At 38.3% G+C, this 14494-nt stretch overlaps 2 protein-coding genes across 2 annotated transcripts; both read left to right on the forward strand.

The window, feature by feature from the left end:
- The first annotated feature begins 10616 nt into the window (after nt 1-10616).
- Nucleotides 10617-12113, forward strand: LOC143041410 (uncharacterized). Its single transcript, XM_076213254.1, has one exon. It carries the CDS (start codon nt 10617-10619, stop codon nt 12111-12113), a length of 1497 nt encoding a protein of 498 aa, XP_076069369.1.
- LOC143041419 (uncharacterized) lies at nt 12113-12848 on the forward strand. Its single transcript, XM_076213265.1, has 2 exons — nt 12113-12295; nt 12447-12848. Exons 1-2 carry the CDS (start codon nt 12113-12115, stop codon nt 12846-12848), a joined length of 585 nt encoding a protein of 194 aa, XP_076069380.1.
- The last annotated feature ends 1646 nt before the right edge of the window (nt 12849-14494 follow it).

A 14494-nucleotide genomic window follows, 5' to 3' on the forward strand; every position in this document is an offset into this window, starting at 1 on the left:
GCAAACGAACAGTGTGAAAATTATTTCATCTCGTGTAATGAATATTGTTGTATACCTTATAATATTGTAGATGTATATATCAGGTTAGGCTAGGTTAGGTTAGTCTAAGTTAGGTTAGTTTAGGTCAGTTTAAGTTAGGTTAAGTCAGGTTTGTTTACTTTAGTTTAGGTTAGGTTAAGTTAGGTCAGATCAGGTCAGGTCAGGTAAGGTCAGGCCAAGTCAGGTCAGGTTAGGTTAGGTTAGGTTAGGTTAGGTTAGGTTAGGTTAGGTTAGGTTAGGTTAGGTTAGGTTAGGTTAGGTTAGGTTAGGTTAGGTTAGGGTAGATTAGGTTAGGTTAGGTTAGGTTAGGTTAGGTTAGGTTAGGTTAAGCTAGGCTAGGTTAGGTTAGGTTAGGTTAGGTTAGGTTAGGTTAGGTTAGGTTAGGTTAGGTTAGGTTAGGTTAGGTTAGGTTAGGTTAGGTTAGGTTAGGTTAGGTTAGGTTAGGTTAGGTTAGGTTAGGTTAGGTTAGGTTAGGTAAGTGACAGGTTACCCACTGAACTGAATGAAATCGCCTGGAGATAGCCATAATGAATACATAGAATGACGGAAATAACGAACGACTTCAAGAGATTGATGTCAAGTGAATAAGATTACGTGATTAATGCTTGTATACATCCATATGACAACACCATTTACGAGCAGACTAACCATTTCTATGTAGTTATTATTCTTGTACAATATAATCTCAGTGCTGGTAGTATTACGATATCGGCAATCATGACCGTGTACCTCTTTTTCCGACTGGAGTTTCTGTAGATTCCTCTCTCTCTCTCTATCTCTCTATCTCTCTCTCTCTCTCTCTATATATATATACATATATATATATATATATATATATATCTTTATTTTTCTAGAAACAACCTAGTATGGCCATTGATGCTGAAAAATGTTTTAGATATCGTCAATAGATATCAATTATTTAATCGCCCTTAGAAAGCATAACATCGTGAAAGGCATTCCATTGCGTCCGATCTGTACAGTAGCACCCAGCTAGTACGAACTCTCATTGATGATTGGTCAGCTGCCGTCACGGAGTGATGACGTCATCATTATAAGCTTGTGGCCAGGTGTTGACAGATTTATCAGTTTTTATTTTGATAGATATTTGGACAAGTTTCTCAAATGCAAGGAGGGTGAATATTAGTATGTTTTTTTTTTTAAATATGGTTTTGATTTAACTTTATTCTACCATATTTTATATTATTTTATTTATTTATTTTTTCTTATTTTATTTCAGGTTATCTCAAATTAGTTTATTTTCCTTTTTTTTGTATTATATTTCATCTTGGTTTATTTTTTGTATTTATCAACTCATTTGTTTATTTATTTATTCACATGTTGACTTATTCATCTATCTATACATTAATTAATTTATTTGTTTATTTATGTATTCCTTTATTTACTTATTTATTTGTTTATATATGTATATAATCATTCATTCTCCTGTTTATTCATTCATTTATCTATTTCATCTATTTATTCTTATTTCATTAATTAAAGTATCTATTTTTCACTTGTTATCTTATCTATTTTCTAAGATTCATTTATTTATTCATTTATCTATTAATCTGTTTATCTATTATGTCTATTCATTTATCTATTTCTGTTTTTCGTTCATTTATTCATTCATCTACCTATTTTATTTTATTTTTTTATCTGTTAGATTGGTGATCTATTTACACTATTTCACCCATTTACTTATATATTTACTGGTTTATTCATAGAGTGACTGATTGATTTAATGACTGATTGATCAATTTATCATTCTATCTATTCATATCTGTTTTTAAAAATTAGAGTTTGACTTCATAGGAAGGAGCCCACAAGGAGGTACGGGGTGGGGTGAGGTGTTCTACATCCTCACTGGAACATAATCAACTGACGACAAAGGAATTGAAAAGGTTAAACAAGAGTGGTTTAGCCCTTTGGCTGTGCAGAATAAGTATATGGACCAAGTTTAATCGGTGTGTGTATGTGTATTTGTATGATATTGATGGAATCAGCACCCTGTACGGGAACGTTCCGTACGGAGATACAATCTTCAGCGCAAGTAATTGACGATTCATTTCTGTGTGTTTAGTCTTTCTCGCGTTCATCATTTGTGTTTTTTTCCATATCTTACTAGTACCTGTATTAGTATTGTTATTAGCATTAGTATTAGTATTAGCCCTTGTATTATCATTAATACCGGAATTAGTTTTAATATTAACATTAATATTATAAGCAGTATCAGTACTTTTATGAGTGTTAGTATTAGTAATAGTATTAGTATTAGTATTAGTATTAGTATTAGTATTAGTATTGGTATTAGCATTAGTATGAGAATTAGCATTAGCATCAGTGAGATTATTAATGATAATGTCAATTACCATTGCTAATATCAATATAATGCTATCATTACTATTGATACTAGTATATCTGGCGTTGATATGAATGGAATCTCCTGGGAATGGCCATAGAAAAAATATATACTTTATAGCATCGTATAGATATCGTGTTCCCTTTGATCAAAATCTGTGTAATGTTCAGTATCATCACTATACCTATTAGTACAGGTAAATAATAGTCGCCGCCGCCGCCGCCGCCGCCGTCGTCGTCGTCGTCGTCGTCGTCGTCGTCGTCGTCGTCGTCGTCGTCGTCGTCGTCATCGTCATCGTCATCGTCATCGTCATCGTCATCGTCATCGTCATCGTCATCATCATCATCATCATCATCATCATCATCATCATCATCATCATCATCATCATCATCATCATCATCATCATCATCATCATCATCATCATCATCATCATCATCATCATCATCATCATCATCATCATCATCATCATCACCATCATCACCACCACCACCACCATCGCCACCACCACCACCAGCAGCAGCATCTCCGTACCATCAAAATTACCATCACTATCGCCATGGTCATCGTCCTTACCAATTCCTTCACTATATTTAACAGCTTCACTGAATTTCGAGTAGGACTCTGTGTTAACACAATCGTTATTTGTGTACTCTCGCCATCATATATCATCAGCACTTTCGTAATTATTATCATTTTCAATAGTACAGCAATCATCCAACTTCTTTCATTATCACGAAGGCCAGACTAGGCATCGATCAATGACATATTTTGCTTCTGTTTGTTCTCTGTTGGCCAGCGAATCTTTTCAGTTCAATATAACACCACTGAGCAACGAAAGGATTAAGTCTATATTCAGGAGCTCCTTCACTGTCTACCGTTACATGATTTGATTCAACTAAGGGAACAAATGCCCTGACCCCTAAGCCCTGTGATGCTACTTTTAAAACTCAGTGGTATTATTATCTTTACTTTGCCAACCGCCGGGCTATTTCATTCCGTTTCAATACACATTCCCCTCCCCCTACCCCCTTCCTCCCACCCTCCCCTCCCCCTTTCCCCCTCCTTCCCTTCCCTCTCCCTTCCCCCTAGTAGTGAAAGCCTCCGAAAACCGAATAAAGTCCCTTGGAGAGTTGTAATAAAACTTGAACAACAAAAAACTCGTACATGAGAGTATGATAACCGTAGGCAGCAGCCAGAATAAATCTCACAGATCGTCTTTAACACGTATAGCTTGACTTTTGCATCTGACTGTGTTTGTCCAAAGACAACTTACCTGAATTGCAGAATCTAAGATCTTCTATTTTGTTGGACTTAGAAATATACTTGGTAACTTTGCCCATCATGCGAAGCAATAGTAAGCCAAGCTGCTCCAATTAGCAGTTCCAGGAAGCTGCAAGGCTGCAGCTGCTCGTATGCTTTAGATTTTCTTGTAATCGGATAGATTCGCATGCATACACGCGGCAAGTCTCACGTTTTAAGTCTACTTCAAATAACTTACCGGAGTGTGTTAGTCTTGCTCAAATGGGAGTTCATAATGTTTCATCCTCTTTAATTCTTCCAATTTTTTATTGCTTTTATGTACGTACGAAAGGAAAGACAGAAAAAGCACGTTTTCAACTGAGTTGTTTAAAAAAAAAAAATCGTTATTAAACCATCACTTACCGATGCCGGTTCATTTATTCTAAGTTGACAGAAACCCACTAGATATAAGAAATACGCTAGCCGTTGAAGTAACACTGATGAAAGACACACAGTATATAAAAGAAATAATAATCAACGAAAGACAGTAAAAAAAAAAATGAGGATAAATTATCTGGCAATACCTGTCAAGGAAGTTTCCGGCAAGATAAGATAAATGGCGCTTAGAAGACAATGGCTGGCACGCAATTGAGGAAATACCTCGTAAACAAGAGAAATGGAAATTATGTTGGAAAATAAGGAAGGATGTAATCAAGGAACATGGTGAGCTAATCCAAAATGTTTTATAACAAGTGTATCATGCACTGTCATGCTTCTTTTCTGTCCTATTGTTATTACTTATCGTGGTAATTACCTTCATTACTCTTCTCTCGTGTTTATTACTCGCATTTTCACAAAGTTCATTTTTATTTACCTAGAAGTATTAATCTCGTTATTTTCTATACTATTTTCAACCTTTTCAGATGCATCAATACAATTACAATTATATTTTTGTATTTCTATCCATTACCATATATTTCGAGTAGATTAAAACTAATACATATATTACTCTTATTACTCGCACGTCACCGGCGAAACGTTATCCCCAAGAATAGAAGCGATGGTAAACTACAGCCCATAACAACAATATTGGTACTTTTATTATTAGTTATTGTTATTACTGGGAAAAGTTCCTTTGTTTTATGATAATATCATTATAACCATTATCATTATCATTTTCATTATTGGCGTACTATTTTTGTAGATCAATTATTGTTATTGTTGGGAAAAGTTTCTCTGTAGTATTATCATAACAATTGGTATTATCATTTTCATAATTGTCATACCTTCTTAATCACTTCACTTCCCTCATAACAATACGCCTTCCAAAGGTATTTGTAGATGCCTAATGTAATATTCAACTCCATCTATGTCAATTTCATAAAGGTTGTCCAATAAAATCTTCATAGCATATTTGATATTCTATCTGTGTTTGTAGATACCTAATGTAATATTCAGCTTCATTTGAGTCGATTCTATAAAAGTTATTTAAAAAATCTTCATCGTTTTTACGATATTTTACCTTGAAGAAACAAATTCACGCGTCTTTCTTCTTGAATTATTGTACTGAATCCTCTATATCAAACAACGATTCCATTACATAAGATAGATATTCGAATATTTCATATTCGTAAAAGGAGCGGCTAGTTATGAGTGATGCAACGCTTGGTACAGGACATGTATATTTATGTATGATATAACTTTGTCCTGTACCTATTTACTGTCATGTTCCGAATATTTCCTTTGGTTTTATTCATCCAAGAATTTATGACGCCATTCGCCTTGAAATATTTGACATCACCATTCTTGGATGAGCGTTCTCTATCGCTTGGAATAAAATAAACATTAAGTTTTCTGATATAAAGTTATACCGTTTTGTGTTACTGCAAATGCTATGCCGTTCTCATGCACTTTCCAGTGCAAAATCCATTCTGTATATAATGATTTAATCCTCTTAATTCTGGCAAAAACATCGATTAGTCTTTCAAAGGGTATAGGTTTTAACTTATGTCTTTCTGATAATACCTTTCATCGGTTTTTTATATTGAGCATTATTTCTTTAGCATTCTTAGAGGGCGCCATACGATCACTAAAGATACACGTTATAATTTGAAACATAACATTAGGTTGTTTCCTAATAAAACCAAAAAAGAAAAAAAACTCCTTGTTTACAAAGTTCTTGTCTTCTGACACCCATGGTGAATGCCATCCACTATTGACCACGTGGAAATACAAGTATCTCCGATATCCTTTAATTGTCATCTTGTGGTTTCTCCTACATAAAATCATTTTGTCGATTATTTCGTACAACTGCTATTTATAAGGCTCTCCACTGTAATCAATATCACTTATTATAAGATTTTTCTTTTCTGTTTCTCTAACAAATTGACAAAATCAAATAACGATGGTGATCTTTTATTAAAAAAATGAAGTATATGTATATTTTTATATATATATATATATATATATATATATATATATATATATATATATATATATACATATATATATATGTATATACATATATATATGTATATATATATACATGTATATATGTATATATATATATATTGTATATATATACATATATATGTATATATATATATGTGTATATATATATATATATATATATATATATATACATTCATGGTGCTCTCTACTGTATTTGTGTATGCAGAAAGGGAAGACTAGACCCATCATCAGCCAGATACCTACTCCTACATATCAGTTAGCGAAAAAAAACTTTTAACCCCTTTAGTCCCCAGCAGATTCAGCATGGCATCTTCTCACGAGTTCATAGAACTGGTGAAAGACGCTCCCAGCCAGGGATTCATAGCTTCGCTGGATGTTGAATCTCTGTTCACCAATGTTCCTGTGGATAGAACGATAGATCTCATATGCGACAAAGTTTACAGAAGCGGACCAGCCCACGGACTTAACTTATTTGAAGAACACCTACGGACCCTGCTTCAATTTTGCACCAAAGAAGCCCCATTCCGCTCTCCCCGTGGGACACTCTACCGCCAAACTGATGGAGTTGCCATGTGATCCCCCCTTGGTGTACTGTTTGCCAATTTTTTCATGGGGACTGTAGAGGAATTTGTTTTTAGTCAAATTGAAAAACCTAGCCTTTATTGTACATATATAGATGATATATTTGTAAAAACTGACTCCCTTTCAGAAATTGATATCTTGAGGAGGAAGTTCATGGAGGTGTTTGGACTTAACTTCACCGTAGAGCACGGTGAAAGAGGTTCCCTCCCCTTCTTGGACGTCCTACTCAAGCAGACTAATTGTCCTTCTTTTTCATATAGTGCCCACGTCAAAGATACCAATTCCGGACTGTGCATGAATGAAGAGAGCAAGTGTCCCTAGAGGTACAAAGACGCCACAATTAGCGCCTTTTTCAGAAAAGCCCTCAGCCACTGTTCTTCTTGGAGTAACACTTAAAAAGAGTTTGATCGGGTCCACCAACTCCTTATCAACAGTGGATACACGAACCACGAGGTCCAAGCCAATCTTCGCAGAGTGATCGACAATTGGTATAAACAAACACGTCCCACTACAGTAGAACACGAAGGGACCGGGTTTAAGGTGTTCTACAAAGCTTACATGTTTACCAAGTACAAGGAGGATGAGAAGATTATAAAAAACATAATCTATAGAAATGTGGTCCCCAAAAACGAAAGTGACAAATTGTCCTTCATAATTTTTTACAAAAGTAGAAAGACCTCTTCTCTACATTTAAGGAGTAACCCCGCACCAGAACCCCAGGAGGTTCGTCAATCCCACTTAGTATAAAAATACACATGCCCAGAGGAGGACTGAACGCCCCTTTCAGTCTACGTGGGTAGGACGACCACCACATTATCCAGAAGAATCACCATGCACTTGCAACACGGAGGACCTAAGCAACACTACTGGACCCAGCATCAACTCTACCTCGATAGGGAGACTATGGTCAAAAACACCGAAGTTGTGGCAAAAGAAGAGGACCCACAGCGCTTGGCTATCTTGGAAGCCATCTGGATAAAGGAGCTGCAACCTGCCATTAATAGGCAAGTAAATGACTTCGCCCTCCTCCCTAGCATGAAACCTGTTCGGAGGAGCCAGATGGACAATCTCAAGAAATCGGGGTCTCCTCCACAGAGACTTCCCATTCCCAGCCAAACGGAAGAACATTCTGCCATACGTCGTTCCCAAAGACTGAGAAGCAGATTGGTCCCGAACCCGGGAGTGACCTCGCCGAGTACCGGTTCCACCAACCTGTGATCTCTCCCAGTGTTCGTGGTCATGCGTGTGACCTACCCCAGTTACAACACGGTAACTTCTCCCCGTGCTTTTCTTTTCATTTAAAATATGCTCCCTTACAAAGGATTACAAACGCAGAGCATGCCGACAGGAGTCCTCCTGGTCCATATCTAGGTCGAATGCGAAAAAAAAAAAATGATAAAATAATAAATAAAAACTATGATAATGTGAATAACAAATAAAATGCATAGGTATAGTTAGATAATAAACAAACAGGTAAACAGTAAATAATAATAAATTAACATATAACTAATAATAAGTTAAAATCAGACAGACAAATGATAAAAAAATATATATATAAAATAAATTATAATAATTACAGCATCTTGCTTAGGTGTTTATCTAAATAATTCTTAAAGCTTCGAACTGAACTACATTGCACTACCTGTGCAGGAAGTTTATTCCATTCATTAACTACACGGTTGGCAAAGTTGTTTCTACCTACTTCCAAATTGAATCTATTTCCGGACAGTTTGAGACCATTGTTTCTTGTCTGATTCTCATTCAATGTGAAAATTTTGTCGCTTTTGATGTTGTCAATTCCCTTTAAAATCTTAAAGACCTGTATCAAGTCACCTCTGAATCTACGCTTTTTTTAGGGAAAACAGATTCATACGTTATAGTCGATTTTCGTATGATTTATTTTTTATATTTAGAATCCGTTTTGTTGCTCTCCGTTGTAATTTTTCCAGTCTGCCAATGTCTTTAATGAGATTTGGTGACCATACGGAAACAGTATATTCCAAATGTGGACGAACTAATGATTTACATAGCTTGTTAATGAGTGATGGACTTTTGAAATCAAAAGATCGCGCAATCAGTCCTAGAATCTTATTTACTTTCTCAGAGGCTGAAATACACTGCTTGGATGATTTGAGGTCGTTACTGATAATTACGCCGAGATCTTTTTCACTATCCACTTTTGTTAACGAATTTCCAAATAACTTGTAATCGTACTTACTGTTATTTATACCTATGTGCATTACCTTGCATTTACTTGTGTTTAATTTCATTAGCCACTTTTCAGACCATTGCTGTAATTTATCTAGATCTTCTTGAATATCTAATTGGTTTGAGTGATCATTTGCCATTCCGCACAGTTTTGTATCATCAGCAAATTTGGAAACAGTAGATTTTAGTCCATGGTCTATATCATTTATATATACTATGAATAGAAGTGGCCCAAGAACGGAACCCTGAGGAACTCCACTTGGAACCTTGGAATCAATCATCTTCGGGTATTTATATGTTTATTGCTGGAATCATTAAAATGCTGTCAATTTTATGTAACTCACTCTAAATCGAGCGTACATAAAGCTTCTTAGATATAAACAGGGATAAAAAGAAAAAACGAATTCACCTCCATAGATGTTAGATCCGTTTCACCTCTTTTGATAAAGGAGAAAGAACGTAATGTTTAGAAATATCAAATGGCTGAATGAGTTGCAAGTTGAAGATTGTATCGTTCAAAAACAAGTTTTAATCCACATTGGGGTGACAGGGTACAGTGTGGGTAAATCTTAGTTTCTTGAAAAGGTTCTTTCAGAGAACGAGAAGATTATCACACACTTTTACGAATACATGGCAAAACATAACGCGTGTCTGTCTGGGATGTTGAAAGAGCTAGAGACGGCTAAACAGCTCATGGAAGCTCACTTCAAGAAATATGGCAAATTACCCCAGGTGTCTATTACGTTGAAAGCCGCTGAGAATCTAACAACCCGCGAACATAAAGGAGTCTACCACCTTCCCACTTCTTCTTCGCAGGTGGTAGCCATCGTTAATTTAGGCCCCTCAAGAGACCCATTGGAAATAGTGATAGGTTCCCCAAAGGAAGATTCAAAATTTAGTCTCAGACTTATGAGTCACACCAACTTCTTCTACGATGTTTTTCAGTATCCTCTCCTGTTTCCCAATGGAGACGTCGGTCATTCTTGCACTCTGAAAAAGCAACGCAAAGCAGACATCTGTTGTTCAAAACATGTTCCTGCAACATACAGTAGGCTAAGCCCTTGCATGTACTACGCCTCTCTTTACATGGAAAGAGAAGGTGTTTTCAATTATGTGACTAAAGGGGCCCGTCTTTTCCAACAATTTGTTGTGGATAATTACGTGAAAGTTGAGTCTGACAGGTTGTCTTTCATCGAACACAATCAACAGGAGTTGTGGAAAGAGCGCGCTGATATTCTTATAGGGGACGGGGATAACCGAAAGGCGGGTCAACGGGTGATTATCCCTGCTTCATTTGTTGGGGGCCCAAGATACATGAAAGCGCGGCAGCAAGACGCCTTGGCTTTTGTGTCGTCTTACGGGTCTCCAGACTTTTTTATCACCTTTACAATGAATCCTCATTGGGAAGAGTTGAAACAAGCCGTGGAGGCTGTCGGTTGTGACATCTCCCGGATGTATGACCGCCCTGACTTTGTTAGTCGGATTTTCAAGTTGAAAGTGGACAGCCTGATGGACGATCTGACGATTAAAAACGTGTTTGGGCGCGTTAAGGCACACCTACTGAGTGTTGAGTGGCAGAAAAGAGGTCTCCCTCATGTTCATATCCTTCTTTGGATGGAACGCCACGTTACTGCCGATTTCGTCCTCTAGGGTGATATCAGCTGAGATACCTGACAAAAATAAAGAGCCGCGCTTATATGAGATTGTGACAACGAACATGATACACGGCCCCTGTAGAGGCTTTGACGAGTCCCAACTATGTTGTCAAGGAAAGTACGGTTCCACATCATTGTGTGGAAAGGGTTTTCCGAAAGTGTGCAGGGGCGACATGTACTTTGGGAACAACGGGTACCCTCTGTATCGAAGGACAGCAGTAGGTGAAGGGGGCCACTCTTTCGAGAAAAAAGTAAAGGGAGAGAAAATCAAAGTTGACAATTCATGGTTTGTCCCCTACAGCCCGTACCTATGTTTAAAGTATAACACGCACATAAATGTTGAGTGCTCAAATTCTATAAAGTGCATAGCCTACGTTACAAAGTACGTCAACAAAGGATGTGACCGCATTCTGTTTTCGAAAACGAAAGAAGGGGAAGATGTTAATGAAGTGAGAAAATTCCAGGAGGCACGATTCGTCAATGCGAATGAGGCGTCGTGGAAGATTTTCAAATTTGCGATTCACAGAAGTCACCCCCCTGTGGCAACTCTTGACTTGCATCTAGAAGGAGAGAACGCGGTATTTTTCAAGGAGAACGCGTCTAAGGAGGAGATCGATAGAAAAACCTCTAAAGACACTCATTTGACAGCTTTCTTCAAACTGTGTGCGCGAAACGAATTTGCAGCAGGCCTATATTATAATCAGCTTCCCAACCACTTTGTTTTTAATAACATTAGCAGTGTCTGGGAAGAAAGAAAGACGACAGCATCTTCTCTAGGAAGGATACGTGCTGTCACAAATAAAACTGTCGAGCTCTTCTATTTGAGACTACTTTTAACACACGTAAAGGGGCCTACGTCTTACGAGGATCTTCGGACATTTGAAGGGGTGATCTACCCCACTTACAGAGAAGCCGTTAAAGCGATGGGACTCCTAAACGACAAAGAAACTTGGAAGAAAACTATATTGGAAATCATCAACCACACTAATGACCGCAATCAGTTGCGAGCTACTTATGCGAGCATGCTGGTGTTTTCGGAATTAGAGGACCAGTCAGGTATCTGGGAAGAGACCAAAGATTTGTTCGCCAGTGACTTCCTGCAGCGCCAAAAAGCGACGGAATACAACGATGAAATTTACCTTGACGCTCTAGACGATATCCAGGAACATGTGTGGAACTGCGGAGGGGGCTCTATCACCCAATATGGGCTACCACTTTCAAGATGTGGCGAGAAAACATCAAACATCATACGCCGAGAAAAGGCCTATAACAAAGAGAAGTTGACAGAAGAGGTGAAGGAGAAGTCTCTTCTTCTGAACAGCAAACAGAGACTCTGTTACGATACTGTGCTATTTCGCATCGAGAACGCCCAAAAGTACAGGCACAATGGGATATTCCTGGATGCTCCAGTGGGACGGGAAAGTCTTTCGTGCTCAACATTTTACTGGATACTGTTCGTTCTCAGGGAAAAATTGCCTTGGCTGTCGCTTCATCGGGTATCACCTCTACTGTTTTGCATGGAGGAAGAACTGCACATAACATGTTCAAGATCCCGTTAATGGATTACAACGAAGTGTGCGCCTGTAGCATCAAGAAAAACTCAGAGTTGGCGAAGCTCCTATCAATGACGTCTCTAATAGTCTGGGATGAAGTTGTGATGGCAAACAAGAACACGTTAGCTACTCTTGATGTTTCCATTCGGGACATTTTGGGCGTTCCAGGAAGGTTTATGGGGGGGATAGTATTTGTCTGTGCGGGAGATTTTCGTCAAATCCTCCCAGTTATAAGAGGGGGAGGAATGAATGATGAGCTCGAATACTGTATAAAGTCCGGTTATTTCTGGGACGACCTTTTAAAGTTGGAACTAACACGTAACGTGAGACTCAAGGCAGATGATGCGAAAAAATCTATTGGCTCTGGGGAGAGGGGAGAGTGGACCCGTAAAACTTCCCGAGAAGTTTGGGATTGTCGTTGAGACCCCTAAAGAGTTAGTGGACAAAGTCTATGATAATTTAGAGGAAAATCACCTGAATGCTTCATATTTCGAGAAGAGGGCTATCATTTCCCCCACAAACGATGATGTCGACAGGATAAACTTGATGGTCTACGATAAGTCTGAAGAACCAGAGAAAGTGTACATGAGTGTTGACACTGCAATGGAAGAAGTAACGGACATTCAGACATCGGTTTTCAATGCCATAACGAGCCCCTCTCTCCCTCTTCACATGTTTGAGACTGAAAGTAGGAAGTGTCATCATGGTTATGAGGAATATATGCCCTCCCAAGTTGTGTAATGGGTCCAGAGTAATAGTGACTAATCTTAAAAAAAATATCATAGTCGGAAAGATCTTAGGCGGTACACACAGGGGTGAACAGGTTTTACTTCCGAGAATTAACTCTGGAGTCTACTGATACCACTATACCATTCAAGCGGAAACAATTCCCTGTTAAGCTTAGTTATGCGATGACGATAAACAAATCTCAGGGGCAGACATTTGATAGGTGTGGAATATTGCTTGATTCTGCACAGTGCTTTGCCCACGGACAACTTTATGTCGCCTGCTCAAGAGTTACAAGCTGGAATTCTCTCATCATATACACAGGTTGGGAAAAAGTGAACGACGATTTCAGGATGAAACTACCACGCAATTGCGTGTATAAAGAACTTTTCGTTGAGAGTCTTTCAGAAGAAGATAAACCTCCTGAAGCGGTCGTAGTTTCTGACGACCAAGAAGTTGCTTTGGCCGAAGAAGAGCCTGACCAAAGCATTGTAGAGATACCCAAAGAAGTGTACACGATCTCAGAAGAGGAAGCCGTAGATATGTTGCAGCCCGCGTCGTACGATTTGTGCTACGAAAGAGAAGAAGAGGTCGACCCTGCCTCCAGTTTCTCTATCTCTATCAAGGAGGAGTTGGAAGAGAAAATAGAGGAAGTTGACCAAAAAATAGAAGAGGTCAAAAAGATGCTAAAAGAGAACAGAGATACCACCACTGAGAGCAACAAGAGGTGCAGCGACGACGACGAGGGAGAATCTTCTACTAAGAAGTAGTGCCGGCGGCTTTAAGTTGAAGAAGAAGTTAAAGATGACTAATAAAACACAAATGTATAGCAAGAGGGCGTAGCCCTAGGGCGCGAAGCTCCCGGGAGCGAAGCGAGCAGCGCCGCAGGACAAGCACCCACGGCGTCGTCGTCGTCGTTGTCGTCGTCGTCTTCGTCGTCGTCGTCATCATCATCATCATCATCATCATCATCATCATCATCATCATCATCATCATCATCATCATCATCATCATCATCATCATCATCATCATCATCATCATCATCATCATCATCATCATCATCATCATCATCATCATCATCATCATCAGTAGAAACCTCTTTAAAAACAGTGAAATGAAAGTAACAAAAGAGGAGGAAAGACATCTTGGCACTGTGATCGGCTCTGGATCATTTAAGAAGTAATATATCGAAAACAAAGTTATCGAATGGGTGGCGGAAGTTAGGCCACTAGCCAACTTTGCAAAGACCGAACCCTAGGCGGCATATGCTGCCACTTCGCTCGCGGGCGCCGCAGGCCAAGCACCCACGGCTTAGCCGTGGCCGGCGCAGCCAGGTGCTTGTATATATATATACATAAATATATGTATATACATATATAACTGAAGGCGAAGGAAGTATACGAGGAATAATGGAAAAATTTTACTGCCTTAACGTTTCGACCCCTAGGGTCTTGATCACAAAGCTTAACAATTAAGTACAACAGCATTCGTCTGTTTTGTTTTGTTTTTTGTTTTTTGTTTTTGTATCAATAAACTTGTAGCTCTTTCCAAGCATATAAAACCTTCTCTATGGTTGATGTTATTATTATCATTAATATAAGCTGCTTCTATTATTTTTCTTAATTTCTTCGTTGAACCTTTATCTATTGCAAATGTATTGT

This window comes from Oratosquilla oratoria, chromosome 3, assembly GCF_046742065.1.
Source record: "Oratosquilla oratoria isolate Oo_2021 chromosome 3, ASM4674206v1, whole genome shotgun sequence".
NCBI lineage: Eukaryota > Metazoa > Arthropoda > Malacostraca > Stomatopoda > Squillidae > Oratosquilla > Oratosquilla oratoria.